Source organism: Oryzias latipes, chromosome 21 (assembly GCF_002234675.1).
Source record: "Oryzias latipes chromosome 21, ASM223467v1".
Taxonomy (NCBI): Eukaryota; Metazoa; Chordata; class Actinopteri; order Beloniformes; family Adrianichthyidae; genus Oryzias; species Oryzias latipes.
This window is the reverse complement of record NC_019879.2, coordinates 13,144,903-13,165,943: the sequence shown is the minus strand read 5'-3', so window position 1 is coordinate 13,165,943 and position 21,041 is coordinate 13,144,903. Positions and strand designations below refer to the sequence as shown.

The following is a 21,041-nucleotide window of genomic DNA, read 5'->3' as shown; positions in this document are numbered from 1 at the left end:
GAGATAAAAGTGTCCAATCTGAGAGGTTTTTTCTGAGTCATTCTAGTCTTTGGCTGCAGCAGATTGGAAAGACAGAAAATAAAGTAAAGAGTTTACCGTAAATTCCGGACTACAAAGCGCACCCGATTACTAGCCACACCCACCTATTTTCACGTATTTAAATAATTTTATACATAAACAAGCCGCGTCGGAGTACAAGCCACATGAATTAGGCAACATTGTCATCCTGACGAATCACGTCCTGACTCACAAAGCAAGTGTGATTTATTAGCACACAGTGGGTGGAGTCAGTTTTGCCTCAGGCTCATGTATTTGAGTATATCTACATCTGCCAAACAGTATGGACCTCTATTCTGTTCACAACTTCCTCAATTATGTTTTTTTTTTTTTTTTTTTTTTTTTTTTTTTAACTTATTGACAATCTAGGTATCATACATAAAATTAAAAACAGTAACCATATAATCAACATTACATCCCTCAGTTATGATGAGGAAATTTACATCCGCGATCCCCCATTTCCCATGAGTCTTAGGGGCTAAAGGCGGGGCCAACGCCCGGCTCGCCATTCTGTTGTACGTGTTTAAGAATGAACAAGTATCAGCAGTGGATGGAGGGGTGAACGGGTAAAGCTCTCCTTCCGCTTGTGTCGCGGCAGCGTTATGGGAGTAACAGGGCTGGTTAAAATAAAGCAGCGACGACTGAAAAGCGCGCACCTCAGCGCGATACGCGCGCCTCCTCGCGGCGCGTGGGTCAGAAGTTTCCTTCCACAACAAACACTGTTGTTCCGCGGATGCCTCGAGTAAGCCCTGGCTGCAGCCTGCAGAATGGCTCGACGCCTCCGCGCTCCCGCGCGCTCCTTGTCTCCCCTTCCTATCTACTCCGACAGCTCTGGCCAGGGCGGCTTCAACTTCAAGGAGGAGCGCTTCGTCCCCATTGCGCCGGTGAACGGAGCAAATCGTGTCTGTGCAGAGCAATCGGACTTAATACTGTACGTTTTGTGTATGAGGGGCGGATGCGTTGTTACGTGTGGGAGCCTTCAGACTGCCATCGGCCCCGCAGCTCACACGACACGCAGTCTCCAGCTCACACGGAGGCTGTGAGCGTTTCAATGCAAAACTCCGCTCAGTCCTTAATAACCGTTAAAACGACCACGTCGATTTGTGTTTCCAGTCGTGTCCCGACAAAATAAAGGCTGATATTATTCCCATATATTTACGTCCAGCCAGCCGAGTCACTATGACTCAGAGGTAAATTCACTCCATGCGCTGTTCTCTCCGTCACGCAGCTGACCGGCTTTTCCAAACCCGTTGGTGATGGTGGATTTTTTCACGCTGCTTTTAACGATTGCTTTTAACTTGAAAGCTGCATCATATTGTAGCGGCGATCACGTGCACGTTGGGTCTAATGGCACCAAAGGATTCTGGGATTCGGCTGGGCATGCATGTTTCGTTTTGTTGAACCATGACTGAAGTGTCTAAGACCTGGAGTGAGGTCCATGCTGTTTGGCTGCTTAGAGGTGTGTTGAAAAATAAATGACTTGTGTTTGGTGTTAGAGAATTCAAACCATTCACCGTGTCCGAAAATACGTACACGGCAGCCGCCAATAAAATCCATAAATTAGCCGCGTCACTGAATAAGCAGCAGGGCTGTAAGCGCAGGAAAAAAGTAGCGGCTTATAGTCCGGAAATTACGGTAATTTCTGAACTGTTAACAAAATCTGTTTAGCAGAGCGGAGATTATGCAATGGGCATGATGAATGCAAAAGCTGGTTCAGATAAAATGGAAAAAGACCAAGCAGAGTTTTGAAAATTAAGAGTAGCCAATTATTTTTTTGCAGAGTGAATAATGAAGTCCAAATAACTGATGAGAAAAGAGTACAGTGGTGAGTTTTAAATGGAGCATTTGAGCAACTCAAATAGCAGAGTGACAGAGGATTTCCAACTTTTGCAGCAGATGCTTACAAGCCAATCTGTAGATACTGTGTACCACTGCCTATGCATCTGCAGCAAAGCAGGACAATCTCGAAGAACATCGCCTCAGTTGATCCATCTATCACACCCATTTGAAGTTGACTATCCCTCTTTTACAGAGAAGCTAGTACTTAACCCTTGTGCTATCTTATGACCCCACCCTTACATCGACATGTTATCCCTACGATGACAAAGGTGGATAAGGGTGGAAAGATTTCATGTAATGCATGGACACCAGTGAAGATCACAAATCATTGAAGAAAAAAGGTTCAGCGCACTGTCTAGTGGGTCTAGATGACACCACTCCCAAAGTTAAAGTGCTTAGGATAGCACAAGGGCTAATAGATCCTTGTCATGACTGATCTCTGTAGACCTTATTGCAGTGCCCACAAAAAATAATGAGAACCATATTCCAGTCCCATATTATATTATATTATATTATATTATATTATATTATATTATATTATATTATATTATATTATATTATATTATATTATATTATATTATATTATATTATATTATATTATATTATATTATATTATATTATATTATATTATATTATATGCAGCTACATGGGGACCTGCATTGCCACTCAGCTGTGATGAAGCCTGTGACACTGGATTTGGTTGGCTATGCAGCTTTTCACACTAGGTGAGCTCCCAAATATTAGCGTTTCCAACAACCAACATTTTGTTTTCGTACTCAGCCTATTTCCCATAGTCTATCCCCATCGGTTAGAAGGTGGGAAAGGGGTGGTGGGTTGTGTGTGGACCTGGGTTAGGGCTCTATTTTAATTTTCGTGCTTGTTCTTATATTATTTTTTTTGTCTTAATGTAAAGCAGTTTGTGTTATCTTTTTTATAGGAAAAGTGCTATAAAAATAAAGTTTTATTTGATTTGTTTTGATATAGTTTATTGACATGTTACAAACTAGTTGTGTTTTTTGCATGTTTCTGATTATGGAGGACATATTTTAAGAAAAAAAAGATTAATAATTGTATTTCTTAGTATTTCTTTATTAAAATCATTCTAAATGAGAGGCAGATGAAAAATTGTCATTGGAAAAAGCATGTGGTTGTGATGTACAATGGCAGGCCACAAGCTCCCTGCTCTGCTTCATTCTGATTCATCCATTTACAGACAAATAGATCCATGTGCGTCTTTGTTTTCCTTTTCTAAGCTGGAATCTGGATCAAAACTGTATGGCTGGATAGCTCCAACATGGCTCGCCATTTTTGTTGCACCGCTAATGTTGCCTTGGGGCTGTGAGGGAATTTAATATAGAATAGTGGCTAAACTTGACAACAAAACATGATTGCCGTGGCACTTTATGCTACTCGATTCTGACTGTTTAGGAAATCCCTTTTAAGAAGACGCAAAAAATGAAACGGAAGTTTAAATTTAATTGTTACTAATTTTATTTACATGTCAGTCTCTTTCAGGAGCATGGAATTACAATGAATTTAACAGCATTTTTTATTAAAGTTCAAAGGTTTTGCTCATTTTTTGAGTCAACACAAGGAGCATTAAAATAAAAGAGCAAAAATATACAGAGGGGCATGTGGTGCAAAATAAAATGTGATAGTCACTAACACAGAGAGACATGCAGTAAAGGGGAGGGGCTAAAAGGTTAAGTTTGGTACAAAAGTACTTGATCCCCAGTAAGAAGCACGATTTTCCGTTTTTAAGATGGAGCTTCAATTGGGAGTAGAGCTCTGCTTTCCACCACTCTCTAACTCCTCGTGTAGGAAGCCAAGATCTGCTTTGTCTGAAGCTGTATTCCTTCGCTTTCTCCTGTTCTCCCTCTCTTTGATCACTGTGGCTCTCAACCTGTTGGTTATCATTGCAGTCTCTCACTTCAGGCAGGAGCAGCCTCTTCACGAACAACGAATTTGTGCATTTGGAACAATATTTCACAGTTTTTTTAGCTGGCCTTTTAATTCTACTTGCGGGTTTTTACAAGTTGTCTATCAGCTGTTGTAAAATTTTAAACGCATTTTTTCTTGATTGTAGCATGCAGAACTGTTTGTTTCATCTGCTCCTCTGTGTCCCTGCAGGCAGCTCCACACTCCCACTAACATCCTCCTCCTCTCTCTGGCTGTTTCGGACTTCCTCGTGGGTCTCCTGCTGATGCCAGGAGAAATCCTCAGAAACACAGCCTGCTGGTTTCTTGGCGATCTCATGTGCTCTTTGTATAATTATGTTTCATGCATAATTACCTCTACCTCAGTTGGAGACATGGTTCTTATATCAGTTGATCGCTATGTGGCCATCTGTGACCCTCTGCATTATCCAAGCAGAGTGACTGAGAGAAGAGTTAAAGTGTGTGTCTGTCTGTGTTGGCTCTGTTCTGCTCTCTACAACAGTGGAATTGTGATGAGTGATCTCACACAGCCAGGCAGATACAACTCTTGTCATGGTGAATGTGTCATTGCTGTTATCTATGTTGTAGGAAGTCTAGACCTTGTTCTAACCTTTATTGTTCCAGTTTTTGTGATCGTGGTTCTGTACATGAGAGTGTTTGTGGTGGCCGTGTCCCAGGCCCGTGCCATGCGTTCTCATGTTACAGCTGTCACACTGCAGCTCTCTGTGGCTGCCACTTCAAAGAAATCTGAGCTGAAAGCAGCCAGGACTCTGGGAGTTCTGATGCTCGTCTTTTTGACATGTTTCTGCCCATATTACTGTGTTTCTCTAGCAGGTGATGAGTTAATCAGTGACTCCTCTGCATCTTATTCACTCTTTCTGTTTTACTTGAACTCCACTCTGAACCCATTGATTTATGCAATGTTTTACCCCTGGTTTAGAAAAGCAGTGAGCCTCATTGTCACTTTGCAGATCCTGCATCCCAGCTCTTCCGAAGTAAACATACACTGACTACGTTGTCATACACGTCAGTGTTGATCTTATCCAGAATTGGTTCCTTTTACTCAATTACACTTGACCAGATGCTTGTTTTAATCCTTAGAATGGACAAATCTCAGATTACATTGGAAATAGTTATTTTATTCATCCTATTGCAGCTTGTAAACACAAGTCACAATAACAATCATCCAAATGGGAGTTCTCACTGAAGTCTATGAATGCACATGTCTTAACCTGTCTGTAATTTAGTATATTTAATCAAAATATTTCTGGAAAATCTTCAGTTTGACGTGCTAAATGCTTTGAGACCAGCTTAATATATTTTTAGCTTTCTTATAAAAAGATGCTAGTAACATCTTTCTACTTTCTAATACCGTTCAGCTGGAACCACCATCCCACAAGACTGACAGTTCTGCACAGCCCCACATCTATTTCCCATTTTCAGTTACACCGATGATACCTCATAAAAGTTATACACACAATTTATTTTAATCTGTTTTTAGCACTCCAGGATTGACTTTATCAACGTGGATTAACGAGGATTAACATGTTCCAAAGTATTATACTAATGTGATTTTCTATGATTTTTCCAAATACCCAATGCAAATCACAGCAGAATTTTCAAGTCACTGACCATTGTAGTAAATATTAAATGTTACTGAATAAACCTCCTATTTTGTTATAATTATTTCTTAATATAAGTCTTCAAAGTCACTGTTCCACATCATTACACACAACAAAGTTCCCAGATTTCCACAACATTTGATTAATTTCAAAGAACTGAAAATGGTCACTTATTGAATTTTTTGCATTAGGAGGTCATATTTACTGAAATCAAAAACTATTCCAATCAATGACATCTTAATAGGTCAAGTTCCATGTAAACATAGGTCCTGTTATTTTGCAGGAGCTTCACAATTCTAGCATCCATTGAACTTGTGAGTTTTTGGAGGGTTTCTGCTTGAATTTCTTTGCAGGATGTCAGGATAGCCTCCCAGAGCTGCTGATTAGATGTGAACTGCCTCCCACCCTCATGAACATTTTGCTTGAGGATGCTCCAAAGGTTCTAAATAGGGTTAAGGAGGATGGAGGCCGCACTATCAGTTTACCTCTTTTTATGCCCATAGAAGCCAATGATGCAGAGGTATTCCTTGCAGCATGAGATGGTGCATTGTCTTGCATGAAGATGATTTTGTTACAGAAAGAAAATTTCCTCTTTTTGTACCACGGAAAAAGTGGTCATTCAGAAAATCCACCTACTTTTCAGAGGTCATTTTTACACATTCAGGGACCCTAAAGGGGCCGACCAGGTCTCTCCTCGTGACTCCAGCCCCAAAGATGACTTTGCCACCTCTTTGCTGACATCGTCTTGTATGTCTGGGCCCACTGCAGCCGTTTCTGCTTGTGAGTGTTGTTTAGGGGGCACCAAATAGAAGGTTTACTACATATAACTGCAAGCCTCTAGAGCAGGGGTCGGCAACTTGCGGCTCCGGAGCCACATGCGGCTTTGCCAATTCCCTGTGCGGCTCTCTGTGGTTTTGTAAATAAACTATTATGTTCTAAGATTGTTGTGGTGCCTATAACACCGTCGGGGTGTGCAAGCGAGCGGGGGGAAAACAGCGTGAATGCTGACCAGAGTCTGTTGTAGGATGGAAAGTTCTTCTAAAAAGACAGTCAGTGGCAATGTTGTAGGGGGAACATGAGCATCCCCCCCCCTCCCAAAAAAAAAAAATGCCAGTTTTTAGTGTAACATTAATGAAATTTACATTAGGGTGCCCCTACTATTGTGTCAACTTGCTGCTATGATATTTTATTTTGCACTCTTTATTTAGAATATGCTGGAGGAGCGTGGGTGTGTGTGTGTTTGGGGGGGGTGCAACTTGCAGCTGCAAAGGATGTGAACAGGTAGAGAGGTGGGGGAGGGGCTTAGATTCACAGTTTAAGATTCCAGACCCCGCAACAAACTAACAGCTGCTTCCAAATAAAAAATAGTTTTCATCCATAAAATTAATATACTTAATTGGGTTTACTGGATTTTATAAAACTGTAAAAAAAATAGAAACAAGTCTGCATCAAAGTGAATTTGTTTCCATCATCTCACTCATCTCAACTCTGGGTTTTTGACAGACAGAAAAGCCTATTCAAGGTTGTGAAAAATGGAAATCAGTTCTCTGGTTTAAAAAGAAGAAGAAGAAAAACACTCCAAGGATCAAGGAATATAGGTAATGTCCAAAATTAAAACTTGCTAGGTGCCAAATAAGACCAATTTTACGATTGGAGGAGTAAAATTTTGCACATGGCTAATGAAGGTTTGCAGTTAATTAGACTAGTCTTGTTAATTAGCTTATTGGTGTATTTCATCTAAGCTTCTCTGCCGTTCTCACATATAGTCAATGCTTCGGATGCAATCTGCACAACTGTTTGTCTTTTTTTTTTCAATTTTATGTGACTCTTGAGCACAAAAAACAGAAGAATATGTCCTTTAGTTTCCATTGATATTTACTCATGAAGCCAACGGAAATGACTGAATGAATTCATTCATGATTCGAGTCAGGGTTGTATTCCGTTAATGGAAAGAAAAAAATAGACCTGAAGACAGTACATGTTGAATGAGAAGTGAATAACCAGTGAAAACTATAAAAACAAGTGAAATTATGCCATTTACTGGAAACACTGGGTTTTCCAAAGGGTGTTTGTTGGATCTAAATCTAAACCAACACTTCTGAATTATTTGTAAGCAGGAAGAAAGGACTCCGACTCACAACGCACTCAGGCAATTCTCCAGTTTACAAAAGTCTACCTCCTCGTTTTTATTAAGCACGAGGCGTTTCACTAAGTACAAATGTGTTAGTTCTGTTTCTAAGGGGTGGGGGGAAAACAACATAAAGCAGCCCACACAGGTCAGGAAGCTAATCTAAACACCATCTTTACAGAAACAACTGCTCTTATGATACAGCTTTCTTGTTGACCTCTGTGGTTTAGGGCACGTCTCCTGCAAATCAAAGGTGAAGCTGGTCAAGGCAAGACAGCTGTGCTTGGTCATAAAATCTTTTCCTCTTTTCCCGAGAACCAGTTTGTGGCAGAAAAGCAATACACACACACTTTACAATATATGATCACACGTTCAAAAGTTCAGAGTAAATATGAGATAACTTATGTACAATTATTCCAACAGTGTTGCAGCTAACTGTGTTTTCATCTCTGTGGGAAACTGATCCAAATGGCCCTTTAAGTGGCAAAGATTGCAGACCCCTGCTCTATAGGATCCTACACCTTGATGTTAGTGGGACTCCAGAGACACCAGCAGCTTCAAATATGTGCCTGCTGCTCTGTAATGGTATTATACCAGCTGCTCTCTTAATGTGATGTATTTGTCCAGCAGAAACCTTCCTCATTCTTCATTTATCTGCACCAACCTGTGTGTGCTCTGAATCAGCCACAAATCATAGTGCGATGATCACACTTAGGTTTTCATGAAATAGCTAAGGTTTTCATACCTTGTATATGGCATTCAACTATTTCATGCTTTTTACTCAGCAGAGAGATTTTGGTAACACTGTATATTGAATGTAAATTAATCTTATTAACACTTCCAGGTATTTGCAAGACATCTATAATTCTAATAAATATCTTACTAGCATCTTACACAATTATAAAGCCTATTAATTTGTTAAGTTAGTTAATAATACCTATTAAGCTTATTAACACTTAGGCTTGTGTGAGACACCTATAATGCTAATTAATGTCTTACTAGAACCCCAAACAATAATAATACTTCTTAATTTGTTAACAAAGGTTTTAATCTATCTTATAAAGCTTGTTAACACTGACAAATTTGTTAGGCCTCTATAATACCTATACATTTATCATTAGCATCTTGAAAACATCCTAATAATAACACTTTTAAATGTGTTAAGTAATTTAATAAACCTGGTTTAATAAAAGGTGAGCTAAGACCTGTGCTCAGTTGAGTGTTTTTGTTCTTCTAAAATGGATGATGGAATGTGGAAAGAAGGAGGGGGAGCAACCAGCCACCCCCACACCCAGACCCCCGCCGCGGCAGCCAGAGGCCCCCAACGCCACGTGGCAGCAGGTGAAGAACAACCGCCCCCAGGGTGCCCACGCCCGCCACCCAGGCCAGGGCCAGCAGGGCCGCCACGAGGCCCCCAGAGCCAGAGAGCAGGGAGGCATGGGGGGAAAGAGAGCACCACCCCAGCCCAACCAGGAGAGCAGCCCCCCTGCAGCGCCAGGAGGGCCCAACGCCGGGTCCCACCCGAGAGGGGTGCCCACAGCCCCAGACGAACACCCCATCACCACCCAGGGGTCCGAGCATCCCCCCGTCCCAACCCCAGGTACGAGCCAGGACCCCCCAAGGGAGACCCGCTCCGCGCCCCAGGCAGCCACCCACCAGGGCCACAGATGGTCCAGAAAGGCGCAAGACAGAGGCCAGCCGCCCCGCACAGGAGGGGGGCACCCCAAAGAGAAGGGGGTCCCACAAGGGTTGTTGTAGACATGGCCCGACCAGGCTCGGCCACAGATGGAAATTGGCGAGGCCCAGCACCCGGCGGCAAGGACCAGAACCCACCCCGCAGGGACACAGACACCCCCGGCTCAGGTGTAATATGATCCCCAGCTTCTGGGCTTGCCAAAAAGCTCAGGGATCCCTCTCCCTGCGTGGGGAGAGCATCACCGGGCCCAGGAAACCGGCACCCAGGGGACTCTAGTATTTTTTCTTTTAATTGAACTCACTTGGCCAACTCATTATCACAGGTGTTTATTTGAAACAACATGAGTGTTACGGGGAGAATAGGAGGTACCCAGGCGCAGAGAGGAGTGGAGGCAGGAGGATGCAGGGAATGGAAGGTTTAATAACGTAAACTCGAAACTACAAAACAAAACCACTGCAACAGGCAGGCAAAACTTGAAACTCGTAAAACTCTAAACCGGGGAACGACACAATATGAACCAAGGGAAGGACAGGACTTAAATACATACAAGGCAACAAGACACAGGTGGAAACACTCAGGACTGATGGGGAAGGGTAAAACTCGAAACCACAGCAGAACAGGAATTACTACAAAATAAAACAGGAAATCAAGGAACAAAACACAAAGAAACCGAAACCGTTACATTACCCCCCCTCAAGGAACCGCACAGAGGTTCCACCTACAGTCCAGGAGGGGGGGGCCTGAAAGGCCAAAATAAGGGCCAACATAGTCTGGAGGGCGGCCGGGAGGCCGCACATTCCGGCGTGGCGGGTCAGGAGGACGGCCGGGAGACCGCACAGTCCGGCGCGGCGGGTCAGGAGGACGGCCAGAAGACCGCTCGGTCCGGCGAGGCGGGCCCGGAGGGCGGCCGGAAGGCAGCGCTATCCGGCACTGACAGACAGACCAGCAAACGGCTGGCGGCTCGGGCTCAAAGTCTGGAGCTGGTGGCTCAGGGTTCGCGGCAGGCGGCTCGGGCTCGGGGTCCGCGGCAGGCGGCTCGGGCTCGGGGTCCGCGGCAGGCGGCTCGGGTTCGGGGTCCGCGGCAGGCGGCTCGGGTTCGGGGTCCGCGGCAGGCGGCTCGGGTTCGGGGTCCGCGGCAGGCGGCTCGGGTTCGGGGTCCGCGGCTCGGGGTCCGCGGCAGGCGGCTCGGGCTCGGGGTCCGCGGCTGGCGGCTCGGGCCAGGCGTCCGGTGCAGGAACCGGAACGGGTCGTGGTGGGTCGGACACCCTTCTCGGAGCCGGAACGGGGCGTGGTGGGTACCCTCCTCGGAGACGGAACCGGACGGGGTGCCTCCAGGTTCACCTCCGAAACCAGGGCGGGACGTCGAGAAGTGCGGCGGCGATGACGACGTCGGCGGCTACCCCCCCTCACTGCCAGATGACTCGCGTCAAAGATGGAGGCAGGGAGCTGGGGGCAGTTCAAGGCCCACTGGGTCTCGACCCCCTCATCCTTCCCGTTAAAGTCCTCCCAGAGCCAAAAATCCTCGTCCAGAGGGTCCAGGAAGAACTGATGCCGGAGAACGTCTCGCTCCAACCAGGAAACAGGGGAGGACTTAGAATGGGGTGCCCACAGTGATGTGGTCGACCCCCCCTTACGGCCAGGCAACTCCCCTTGAAGTCCCTGTAGATCTGGGAAGAGCCAGGGGTCCACCAGAGACAGGTCCCCTCTGCTGGGTACTGGTAGGGTGTTGGTCCATAATGTTACGGGGAGAATAGGAGGTACCCAGGCGCAGAGAGAAGTGGAGGCAGGAGGATGCAGGGAATGGAAGGTTTAATAACGTAAACTCGAAACTACAAAACAAAACCACTGCAACAGGCAGGCAAAACTTGAAACTCGTAAAACTCTAAACCGGGGAACGACACAATATGAACCAAGGGAAGGACAGGACTTAAATACATACAAGGCAACAAGACACAGGTGGAAACACTCAGGACTGATGGGGAAGGGAAAAACTCGAAACCACAGCAGAACAGGAATTACTACAAAATAAAACAGGAAATCAAGGAACAAAACACAAAGAAACCGAAACCGTTACAATGAGTTTATCTGAAAAACAAAAAATCTCATCTTTTTTGACACTTGAATACAATTTGCATATTAATTTGGAACACACTTTATAAGATAAAGCATCTGTACCAGATGTCCATTTGCTCACAAAACTACTAAAACAGGTGGGACTTAAGGGGTTATAATGTGTTCAATAACCTTGGTAAAATCTTTCAATATACTGTTCCATTCCAGTGGCTTTTTTGACTCACCAGCATTCATTCATTCATTTTTTCATTCATTTTCCTAACCGTTTTTCCCTTTCGGGGTCACGGGGCTGCCGGAGCCTATCCCGGCCACTTGTGGGCGAAGGCAGGGGACAACCTGGACAGGACAGCCATCCTGCCATTGCAGCAGCTCCTTTTGTGCATGTCCTCAAGTTTGGTGACCTGGCTCTGCCTGCTATCCCTGTGATTAGGGACTAGAGTTCGACGGCTCTCAACTTGATCATTATCATCGCTGTCTCTTACTTCAGGCACAGTTTAGTTCTTCTATTTTGTGTCTTGCTTTTTTGTCTCTTTTTACGTATGTTAGATGTGCAGACTTTAAGACACTGGTTTATTACTATTTCGTTGTGAGCTGCTGTTTCTGTTTTGTTTTCACTGATAACCTAAGACTGCTTGGTCTAATAATGTTTTTCTGTGTCTCTACAGGCAGCTCCACACTCCCACTAACATCCTCTTCCTTTCTCTGGCTGTCTCTGACTTTCTTGTTCGTCTTTTATCGATGCCTGTTGACATCCTTAGAAAAACCTCCTGCTGGTTTCTTGGTGACTCTCTATGTTTTCTCTATAATTATGTTTCCTAGATCATCACCTCTGCCTCAGTAGGGGTGATGGTTCTCATTTCAGCTGATCGTTTTGTAGCGATCTGTGACCCTCTTCATTATCCAAGCAGAGTGACTGAGAGAAGAGCTAAAATGTGTGTGTGTCTGTGTTGGCTCATCTCTGCTCTCTATAATATTATACTTGTAAAAGATGAATTGATTCAGCTAGGAATGCACAATTCCTGTTATGGAGAATGTGTGATAATAAACTCGAACTCTTTCTAACCTTTATTGTTCCAGTTTTTGTGATTGTAGTTCTGTACATGAGAGTGTTTGTGGTGGCCGTGTCTCAGGCCCGTGCCATGCGTTCTCATGTTACAGCTGTCACACTGCAGCTCTCTGTGGCTGCCACTACAAAGAAATCTGAGTTGAAAGCAGCCAGGACTCTGGGAGTTCTAGTAATTGTCTTAAAAAAAAACCTCTGATCTATGCTCTGTTTTACCCCTGGTTCAGAAAAGCTGTCAAACTGATAATCACTCTTCAGATTCTGGAGCCTGGCTCCTGTGAGACAAACATTCTATAGAGAGAAATTATCCTTTGAACTAAATTCTGTTGTGTAAATATAAATTCTGGAAGACCACTTTTACTTACATGGGTTAAAATGGCCTATTCATTAATATTCCATGATTTTTACCTAGGGAAGTCAAATGATGATGTATTAAAATATGGGGGTGCACTTAGATGATATCTGAAACTGTTAAATAATCATGTGCGACATAGGTTATTACTAATATGTCATAATTGATATGGTTACTGTGATAACTTACATATTTAAAATTTAATGTTGATATTATTAGGTCTTATATTTACGTAAATGATAAAATAGCAACCATGTATCATTGTTAAGTTAGGCATATTATAATAGGAGAGGGATTAAATAAGTTTGCTTCTTCCTGTCCCATTTCAAGCATTAACAGTTTGTATAATGAAAAGTAAGATACAAGGATGACTTGTATACTTTGTGGCAAGGATACTCTCAGATTGTGACTTATTTTACAATCAATAAACTCAAAAACCAAAAAATGAGTGAAGTAGTTTGTAGTTTGAAATTGCAAACTTTGGTGTGTCAACTTGCTTCTTTCCTACAAAGAGCAGAGGTCAGATATGTTTGTACACTTCATTTAACAAATGTTCTTACTATTATCAATTCAGTCCTATATGCTAGACTAGCACTAGGGGGCCGGTTTAGCTCGTGCTGGTTTGCAGCACCTTCCGCCGTGAAACCTGGGTTCGATTCTGGGCTGCTACCTATTTCCCTTCTCTGCTCCAGTGCCGGTCCCAAGCCCGGTTGGATTGAGACGGTTATGTCAGGAAGGGCATCCAGCGTTGCCAAGTTAACCATGCAACTCATCCTCGAGGGAGGGTTGTTTCACTGTGGCGACCCCTGATGGGAGAAACCGAAAGTGAAAGTAGATGCTAGACTAGCACCATCTCCATTTTCTCCTGGGTCCTGTCACAAGTTAAGCAAATATTGCTCAGATGATCTTGTTAATACTTACTCCATATATTTTTCAATCTTTTTGCCACAAGAGCTAATCAAACTACTACATATGTACATATTTCACCTGGGGTTTCTTGCCAAGTGGCCACCTTGAGGCAAGAATGCTAAGTTACACAAGAATATACCCTTTGTTCTAAATTTAGAAGAATAGTAGTTTGTTTCCAAAAAAATTAAAAACATTGGCAGAGTTATGATTTTTGGCACATTTACAAGACAGCTGTGCTTGGTCATAAAATCTTCTCCTCTTTTCCTGAGAACCAGTTTGTGGCAGAAAAGCAATACACACACATACTTTACTATATATGATCACACGTTCAAAAGTTCAGAGTAAATATGAGATAACTTATGTACAATTATTCCAACAGTGTTGCAGCTAACTGTGTTTTCATTTCTGTGGGAAACTGATCCAAATGGCCCTTTGAGTGGCAAAGATTGCAGACCCCTGCTCTAGAGGATCCTACACCTTGATGTTAGTGGGACTCCAGAGACACCAGCAGCTTCAAATATGTGCTTGCTGCTCTGTAATGGTATTATACCAGTTGCTCTCTTAATGTGATGTATTTGTCAGGCAGAAACCTTCCTCATTCTTCATTTATCTGCACCAACCTGTGTGTGCTCTGAATCAGCCACAAATCATAGTGCGATGATCACACTTAAGTTTCCATGAAATAGCAAAGGTTTTCATACCTTGTATAAGGCATTCAACTATTTCATGCTTTTCAGCAGCAGAACTATTTTGGTAACACTGCATATTGAATGTAAATGAATCTTATTAACACTTTCAGGTATTTGCAAAAGATCTATAATTCTAATAAATATCTTACTAGCATCTTACACATTAATAAAGCCTATTAATTTGTTAAGTTAGTTAATAAAACCTATTAAGCTTATTAACACTTAGGCTTGTGTGAGAGTCCTATAATGCTAAATAATGTCTTACTAGAACCCCAAACATTAATAATACTTCTTAATTTGTTAACAAAGGTTGTTAATAAATCTTATAAAGCTTATTAACATTGACAAATTTGTTAGGCCTCTATATTACCTATACATTTATCATTAGCATCTTGAAAACATCCTAATAATAATGCTTGTTGATGTGTTAACAAAGCTTGTTAAGGAATGTTAATATAAAGTGTAACCGAAAATATTTTTTTTTCCCATTATACTTGAAAATGGTGGTCTGCTTAATAATGTGGAACGCCCTCTAGTATTTTTCTTTTAATTGAAATCACCTGGCCAACTCATTATCACAGGTGTTTATTTGAAACAACATGAGTTTATCTGAAAAACGAAGAATCTCATCTTTTTGAGAATTGAATACAATTTGCATATTAATTTGGAACACACTTTATAAGATAAATCATCTGTACCGGATGGCCATTTGCTCACAAAACTGCTAAAACAGGTGGAACTTAAGGGGTTATAATGTGTTTGATAACCTTGATAATATCTTTCAATGTACTGTTCCATTCCAGTGGCTTTTTTGACTCACCAGCATTCATTCCTTCATTCACTCATTTTTTCATTCATTTTCTTAACCGTTTGTCCCTTTCGGGGTCACGGGGCTGCCGGAGCCTATCCCGGCCACTTGTGGGCGAAGGCAGGGGACCCGGACAGGACAGCCATCCTGCCATTGCAGCAGCTCCTTTTGTGCATGTCCTAAAGTTTGGAGACCATTTCAGTATTCATAGCCATCCAACAAATTCATTTCTGCAGTTGTAGTGTTGTTTGGCAACTGCAAATAAATTCTTTGAAAATCATACCCTGGGATTTCCTGAATTCCTTTATTCCTTTTTTACATTCTGTCTCTCCTAGTTGGAAGGTTTTTAAATAATAAAAATTGTAGCCTCATCTTTGTATTTGGGACAACTTGCATGATCAGAAACTGACAAATGCTTTATTGTCCCACATCTGTAGTATATATTCTTTAAATCATGCGTAGGTCACTCCAGGCCTCAAGGGCAGGTTTTTCTGGACATCCTTCCCCTAATCACGGTTTAGCACTAGTTTCCGGTGTGTTGGGTCAAATACAACATGCCAGAGCAAGGTATTTTGGAAAACAGGCAAGGCAGCCATGTGATCCTTGGCCCCCACCTGTTTTGAATGACACATGTCAGAAAAAAAAATTTGATCTCCCCCAAAAACAAAAAGCAAAAAATTGTACAAGAAAACCCAGCAAGGGTATGAGCAGAATAAAATCACCACAAGGGGGAAAAAAGTGAATGGGAGGGGCCAAAGAGGTAATAGATGTCAGACATAAACATGGTTTATATTTTAAGAGACAGCTGAAGCAGATTTTATTTCACAAAACATGGAGTTACAAGACGGTGCAGACTTTTGCTTTCCCCAGTTCCTAAACATGTCTTGCATAAAACCTGTTTCTTTGTCAGTTGAAGCTGTGCTTGTTCAGATGGTGCTGTTCTTCGTCTCTTTTCTTACTGTGGCTCTTAACCTGCTGGTCATCATCACTGTCTCCCACTTCAGGCACAGATAGACTCACTCTCTTGTTTGGTACATTGGCTGTAGATTTAAGTTTGTACCTTATCTAACATAATTAAATGTTCATTGTTGACTCTTTGGGTAACTTTTTTTTTTTAAACGTCGTAGTCATGGGCACTTAAAAGCATTAGCACACATGATGGTTCTCCAATTGTTTAACAATATGTTGTAAGAAAGTTGTTTTAGAATCTTTTGGCATGATGATGCTTTGTGTCTCCTTGCAGGCAGCTCCACTCCCCCACCAACATCCTCCTCCTTTCTCTGGCTGTTTCAGACTTTCTTACAAGCCTCATCTTGATGCCAGCAGAAATAATTCGGAATGTTGCCTGTTGGTTTCTTGGTGACACTGCATGTTTTTTGTATAATTCTTTGTCCTTTGTCCTTACTTCTGCCTCAGTTGGAAACATGGTACTGATTTCAGTTGACCGTTATGTTGCAATATGTGACCCTCTGCATTACCCAACCAAAATCACAGAGAAAAGAGTTAAGCTGGGTGTCTGTCTTTGTTGGCTCTGCTCTATTTTTTATGGCACTTTTATTGTGAAGGAGGACCTTGCAAGCCAAGGCAGACCAAATTCCTGCTATGGGGAATGTGTGATTACAGTTGATTATATTGAAGGAACTATAGACCTTGTTGTAAGCTTTATTGTTCCAGTTTTTGTGATTGTGGTTCTGTACATGAGAGTGTTTGTGGTGGCTGTGTCTCATGCTCGTGCCATGCGCTCTCATGTTACAGCCGTCACACTGCAGCCTCCAACAACTCAAACAGTCAGGAAATCAGAGCTGAAAGCAGCCAGGACTCTTGGTGTTCTTATAGCTGTATTTCTAATGTGTTTTTGCCCATATTATTGCATTTCTCTGGCAGCTGACAACTTGCTCAATAACTCGTTTGCATCGTACTCCGTCTTTCTGTTCTACCTAAATTCTACTTTTAACCCTGTGGTTTATGCATTGTTCTACCCCTGGTTCAGAAAAGCTGTGAAACTTATTGTTACTCTGCAAATACTGCAGCCTGACTCTAGTGATGCAAATGTATCATAGAACAAATTATTTAAATGTACAGTGTAATAGTCCGAAATTCTTTCCAGAATTCGTTGTAATTTTACATTTTTTTAAATAGAAAAATGAAAACTACTGTAATGGCAAAATAGTTAACACCTATTATGCAGAACTCACATGAAGAACATTCTTCCTATATATGCTGCAATTTAAAGGCTGGTAAAGAATGATAACTAATTTCATAGCCTTACAAATATGAATGGAGAAGTTTATAAAGTTTGAAGCAAAAGTGAAATTCTTCCAACACATGAATAACATGAACATACAAACTCACACATGTATATTACGGTTTGATTGTGTCGTTAGTTGTTCTTTCAAAATGCTCCTTTTGAATGCTTAGTAGTACGGAGCCCTTGTCCTGACATTAAGATATTAAAATATATCTTGTTCCCTTAGATTAATATCTCGTTCGTACAAAATACTATTCCGTTCCCACAAGATACTATTCCGTTCCCTCGAAATACTATCCCGTTCCCTCGAAATGATTAATTTGTTCAAAAAAGGAACATGAAAAACAAAAATGATCACTTTATTACTGTCTCAACGAATATAAGAAAAATATCAAAAGATTTATGATAACTAAGCTGCTTTGTCATACGATACTCCTGCTAGGCTACTACTAGCTCCGCCGCAGAGCTTTTTGATGTATGCCGGCATTTGGGCAACTGGCTGGTTGGTTGACAGACAGACAGCTGATATTGTAGTTTAGGGTCGAATAGGAATGATAATATTCAGGACTTGTATTTTATTAACTTTAGCAGTCAGTCGCTTTACATTCGAAGGCTATTAGGCTACATCAGGGGTCGGGAACCTATGGCTCGCAAGCCATATATGGCTCTTTTGATGGTCACATGTGGCTTGCAGACAAATCTTTAATTATACTTTTTTTTTCTTTCATTTGACCAGTCCTTCTCGGGCGCGATGCGATGCCAGAGGCACGCAGTAGTAGCGGTGCTTGGAGAGAGAAATCTGCGCCAGCACTAGTATAAGTTTACAATTGTCTATTAATTCACAGAGCTTGTACCACCCGGAAACCTGTGAATTGCCATGCCTAAAACTGCGCGCTCCCGTCTCTTAGAAAGAGCGCACAGTTGCGGGGACGGGATGTGTGAGGAAGAAAGCAGAGGGTGGGGCTGAGGGTGAGGGGTTGTGGGGACAGCAGGTGAATCGCGCAGGGATTATAAAAACGTAAAACCCACTGCCCGTCACTCACTGCAGCGTGTGAGTGTATGTTTGGCTCCAGGTCTGCATGTGAGCAGTCTTTCTCACATCTACAGAACATTCAGACCTAAGATCACGTTTAAAGTCTCAACTCCAGCATGAAGCAGAAACTCACCACGTATCAACCAGACTAGGCAATCAGCAAAACTACCACGAGAAATACTCATCATTTATTAGCAACAGCATAATAATGTTATAAAAAAGAATCCACAGACTTATTGTACTTTAAAAATGTTGAAATTACATGAAATGCACACATTCACTTCTATATTTAGTTTTAAACACATTGTCGCGGACTGAGTTTAACTTGGCTGTTGGGCCGCGTTAAAAGTTCTGGAGTTCAATGAACGCATCAAGCAGAGATCTGATTGGCTCTCAGTTCTGTCGCTCAGCCTGTTGTTAGGTAGTTTGGACCAATGGGGTTCAGCTATGGGCCGAATAAGGGAAATGGGAGGGCTGGAGCGGGAGCAGGTGAATATAAAATTGGTAGGAGCCTCTCGTCTCGGCGGGAGAGATTGTTGAATTAATTAGTTGCTGAATTAATTGTACGGCGTTTGTTACAGTCTGCAGTAACCAGAATAAAGAACATTAAAGAGGTTAAGTCTCCGTGCCTCAGTGTGGGAAAGGGACACTACATTGTATGGCTCTTTCGAAATTACATTTCAAAATATGTGGCGTCTATGGCTCTCTTGGCCAAAAAGGTTCCCGACCCCTGGGCTACATGCTAGTAGTAGCCTAGCAGGCGCTATTGTATGACAAAGCAGCCTAGTTATCATAAATCTTTTTATATTTTTCTTATATTCATTGAGACAGTAATAAAGTGATCATATTTGTTTTTCATGTTCCTTTTTTGAACGAATGTGGGTCACAGAGACCCGGAGGTTACCGCTGAAAGCGGCTTTTGCCGGCGTACAGAGAGCATATCCGCGTGAATGACTTATGACGTGAATAATTATTGCGTTCGAACGGATTAATTATTGCGTTCGAACGGATTAATTATTGCGTTCGAACGAAATAATTATTGCATTCACACGAGTTAATCATTTCGAAGGAACGGGATAATATTTCGAGGGAACGGAATAGTATTTCGAGGGAACACAGTAGTATCTTGTGGGAACGGAATACTATTTCGTACGAACGAGATATTAATCTGAGGGAACAAGATATATTTTAATATCTTAATGTCAGGACAAGGGCTCCGTACTACTAAGCATTCAAAAGGAGTGATGATTACAGTCAAATGTAAATGAATGAATAAATCAAGATCATGTTCAGCTATTTTAATTAATTTAGTTTTTAATTTTATTGTAAACTTATCTTTAAGGTAATTGATATTTGAACTGAACTACTTTGTGATGGAACTACCAAGAATACTTTCTGTAGATATTATGCTGGGAAAAACGTCTAGGTACATTTGCTGAAAATACTTATAGTTCCACAATGTTTATCATTGATCTAAACTTTTTTTTTTTTCATAAAACTCTAGTTCTGTAAAAAAAAAAAAAAATTTGTCACTATGTTGCATCAAATCATATTATATAGTTTTCTAAATACGGCTGGGCAATAAAGAATTTTTTTTAGCCCTCAGAGACTAGAAGTAGTTTATAATGATGCTTTAAGACTTTAGTTAAGTCTTAAAGCTCTTTAATACTACAAAAACACAATGGGTTCAAAGGTTGAATTAATGTTAATTCATTTTGTTGTATTTATCCGCCACGTCTTAAAAGCCGGTCTGTAAAAATATTGTCCGACTTTAAATCTGTTAATTTTTGTTACTACTGTAGGTCCAGCGGGTTTATCCTTCAATTCTGACTGGATCCTGTTAAAAATCGCTGCATGTCTGCCGCTAAATGCTACACACAGGCAGTGTTGGTAGGACTGCAGTTTAAGTTAAACTGCATTACTAAAGGCATTAAAAGTTAAGTAATGGAGTAATCTAACCAATTACTTTTATCCCTGCTAATACGCCGTCATAGTTACTTGGTATACATTGTGGCACGTTACGTCCCAGTTCATTGATGTGGTTCAATTAGGATTCAATGCTTCACAGCAAAAATGTCTTCTGTGTGATGCGGGGAGAGGGCTGGGAGTCCCATTCGAGATCATGATTGGCTAGGGAGTCCAGTGGGCGGGTCCATGCTGATGCTCTCCAAGATGTGTGCGTGCAACTGGCAGAATCAAAGCAACAGGAAGTGTCAGTGATAGAGGCACCACACGCCCAAAAAAGTAAGACTCCGTGTCATCATCCATCTATGTGGTTGGACATATTATGACTTTCTTCTTTTGTGCAGAGACTGCTGCTCCACCTGTTTGTCAATTACTGTGGTGCTCCCAGAGGATCCTCTTTCCTGTCCTACCTCAGTCCTAAAATAAACCTTTTTGTGCTTTACCCTGTTCGTTTTCTTTTGGTCCCTATCCAAACCCCTGACAGTCACACCAGTAAATAACAGCTAAAGGAGAACACTCAAGTAAGATAGACCCACAGGATTTGTGTGTGCGTAATTCTTAATATGTAACTAATACAATGCATTTTGTGCGTAACTTTGTGTACTTACAATAGTCAATTTAC

At 41.9% G+C, this 21,041-nt stretch overlaps 3 protein-coding genes across 3 annotated transcripts; all 3 read left to right on the top strand.

The window, feature by feature from the left end:
- Positions 1–790: 790 nt before the first annotated feature.
- Positions 791–5,165, top strand: LOC101170631 (trace amine-associated receptor 13c-like). The gene is made up of 2 exons (XM_020713218.2): positions 791–799; positions 3,983–5,165. The coding sequence occupies exons 1-2, from the start codon at positions 791–793 to the stop codon at positions 4,841–4,843; spliced, it is 870 nt and encodes a 289-aa protein (XP_020568877.1). The 3' UTR covers positions 4,844–5,165.
- A 5,494-nt stretch (positions 5,166–10,659) lies between these two features.
- LOC110017422 (trace amine-associated receptor 5-like) lies at positions 10,660–13,088 on the top strand. Its single transcript, XM_023951113.1, is given in 3 exon segments — positions 10,660–10,839; positions 11,980–12,394; positions 12,397–13,088. Coding segments are annotated over 3 exon segments (813 nt in total). The 3' UTR covers positions 12,615–13,088.
- A 1,901-nt stretch (positions 13,089–14,989) lies between these two features.
- LOC101170133 (trace amine-associated receptor 13c-like) lies at positions 14,990–17,599 on the top strand. Its single transcript, XM_011489529.3, has 2 exons — positions 14,990–16,177; positions 16,417–17,599. Exons 1-2 carry the CDS (start codon positions 16,005–16,007, stop codon positions 17,231–17,233), a joined length of 990 nt encoding a protein of 329 aa, XP_011487831.3. The 5' UTR covers positions 14,990–16,004; the 3' UTR covers positions 17,234–17,599.
- The last annotated feature ends 3,442 nt before the right edge of the window (positions 17,600–21,041 follow it).

Excerpts from the sequence above, each read along its gene's own strand:
- LOC101170133 (XM_011489529.3), top strand. The coding sequence starts at position 16,005 with ATGGAGTTACAAGACGGTGCAGACTTTTGCTTTCCCCAGTTCCTAAAC. Across the intron at positions 16,178-16,416 it reads ATCACTGTCTCCCACTTCAG|GCAGCTCCACTCCCCCACCA; the intron begins GCACAGATAGAC and ends GTCTCCTTGCAG.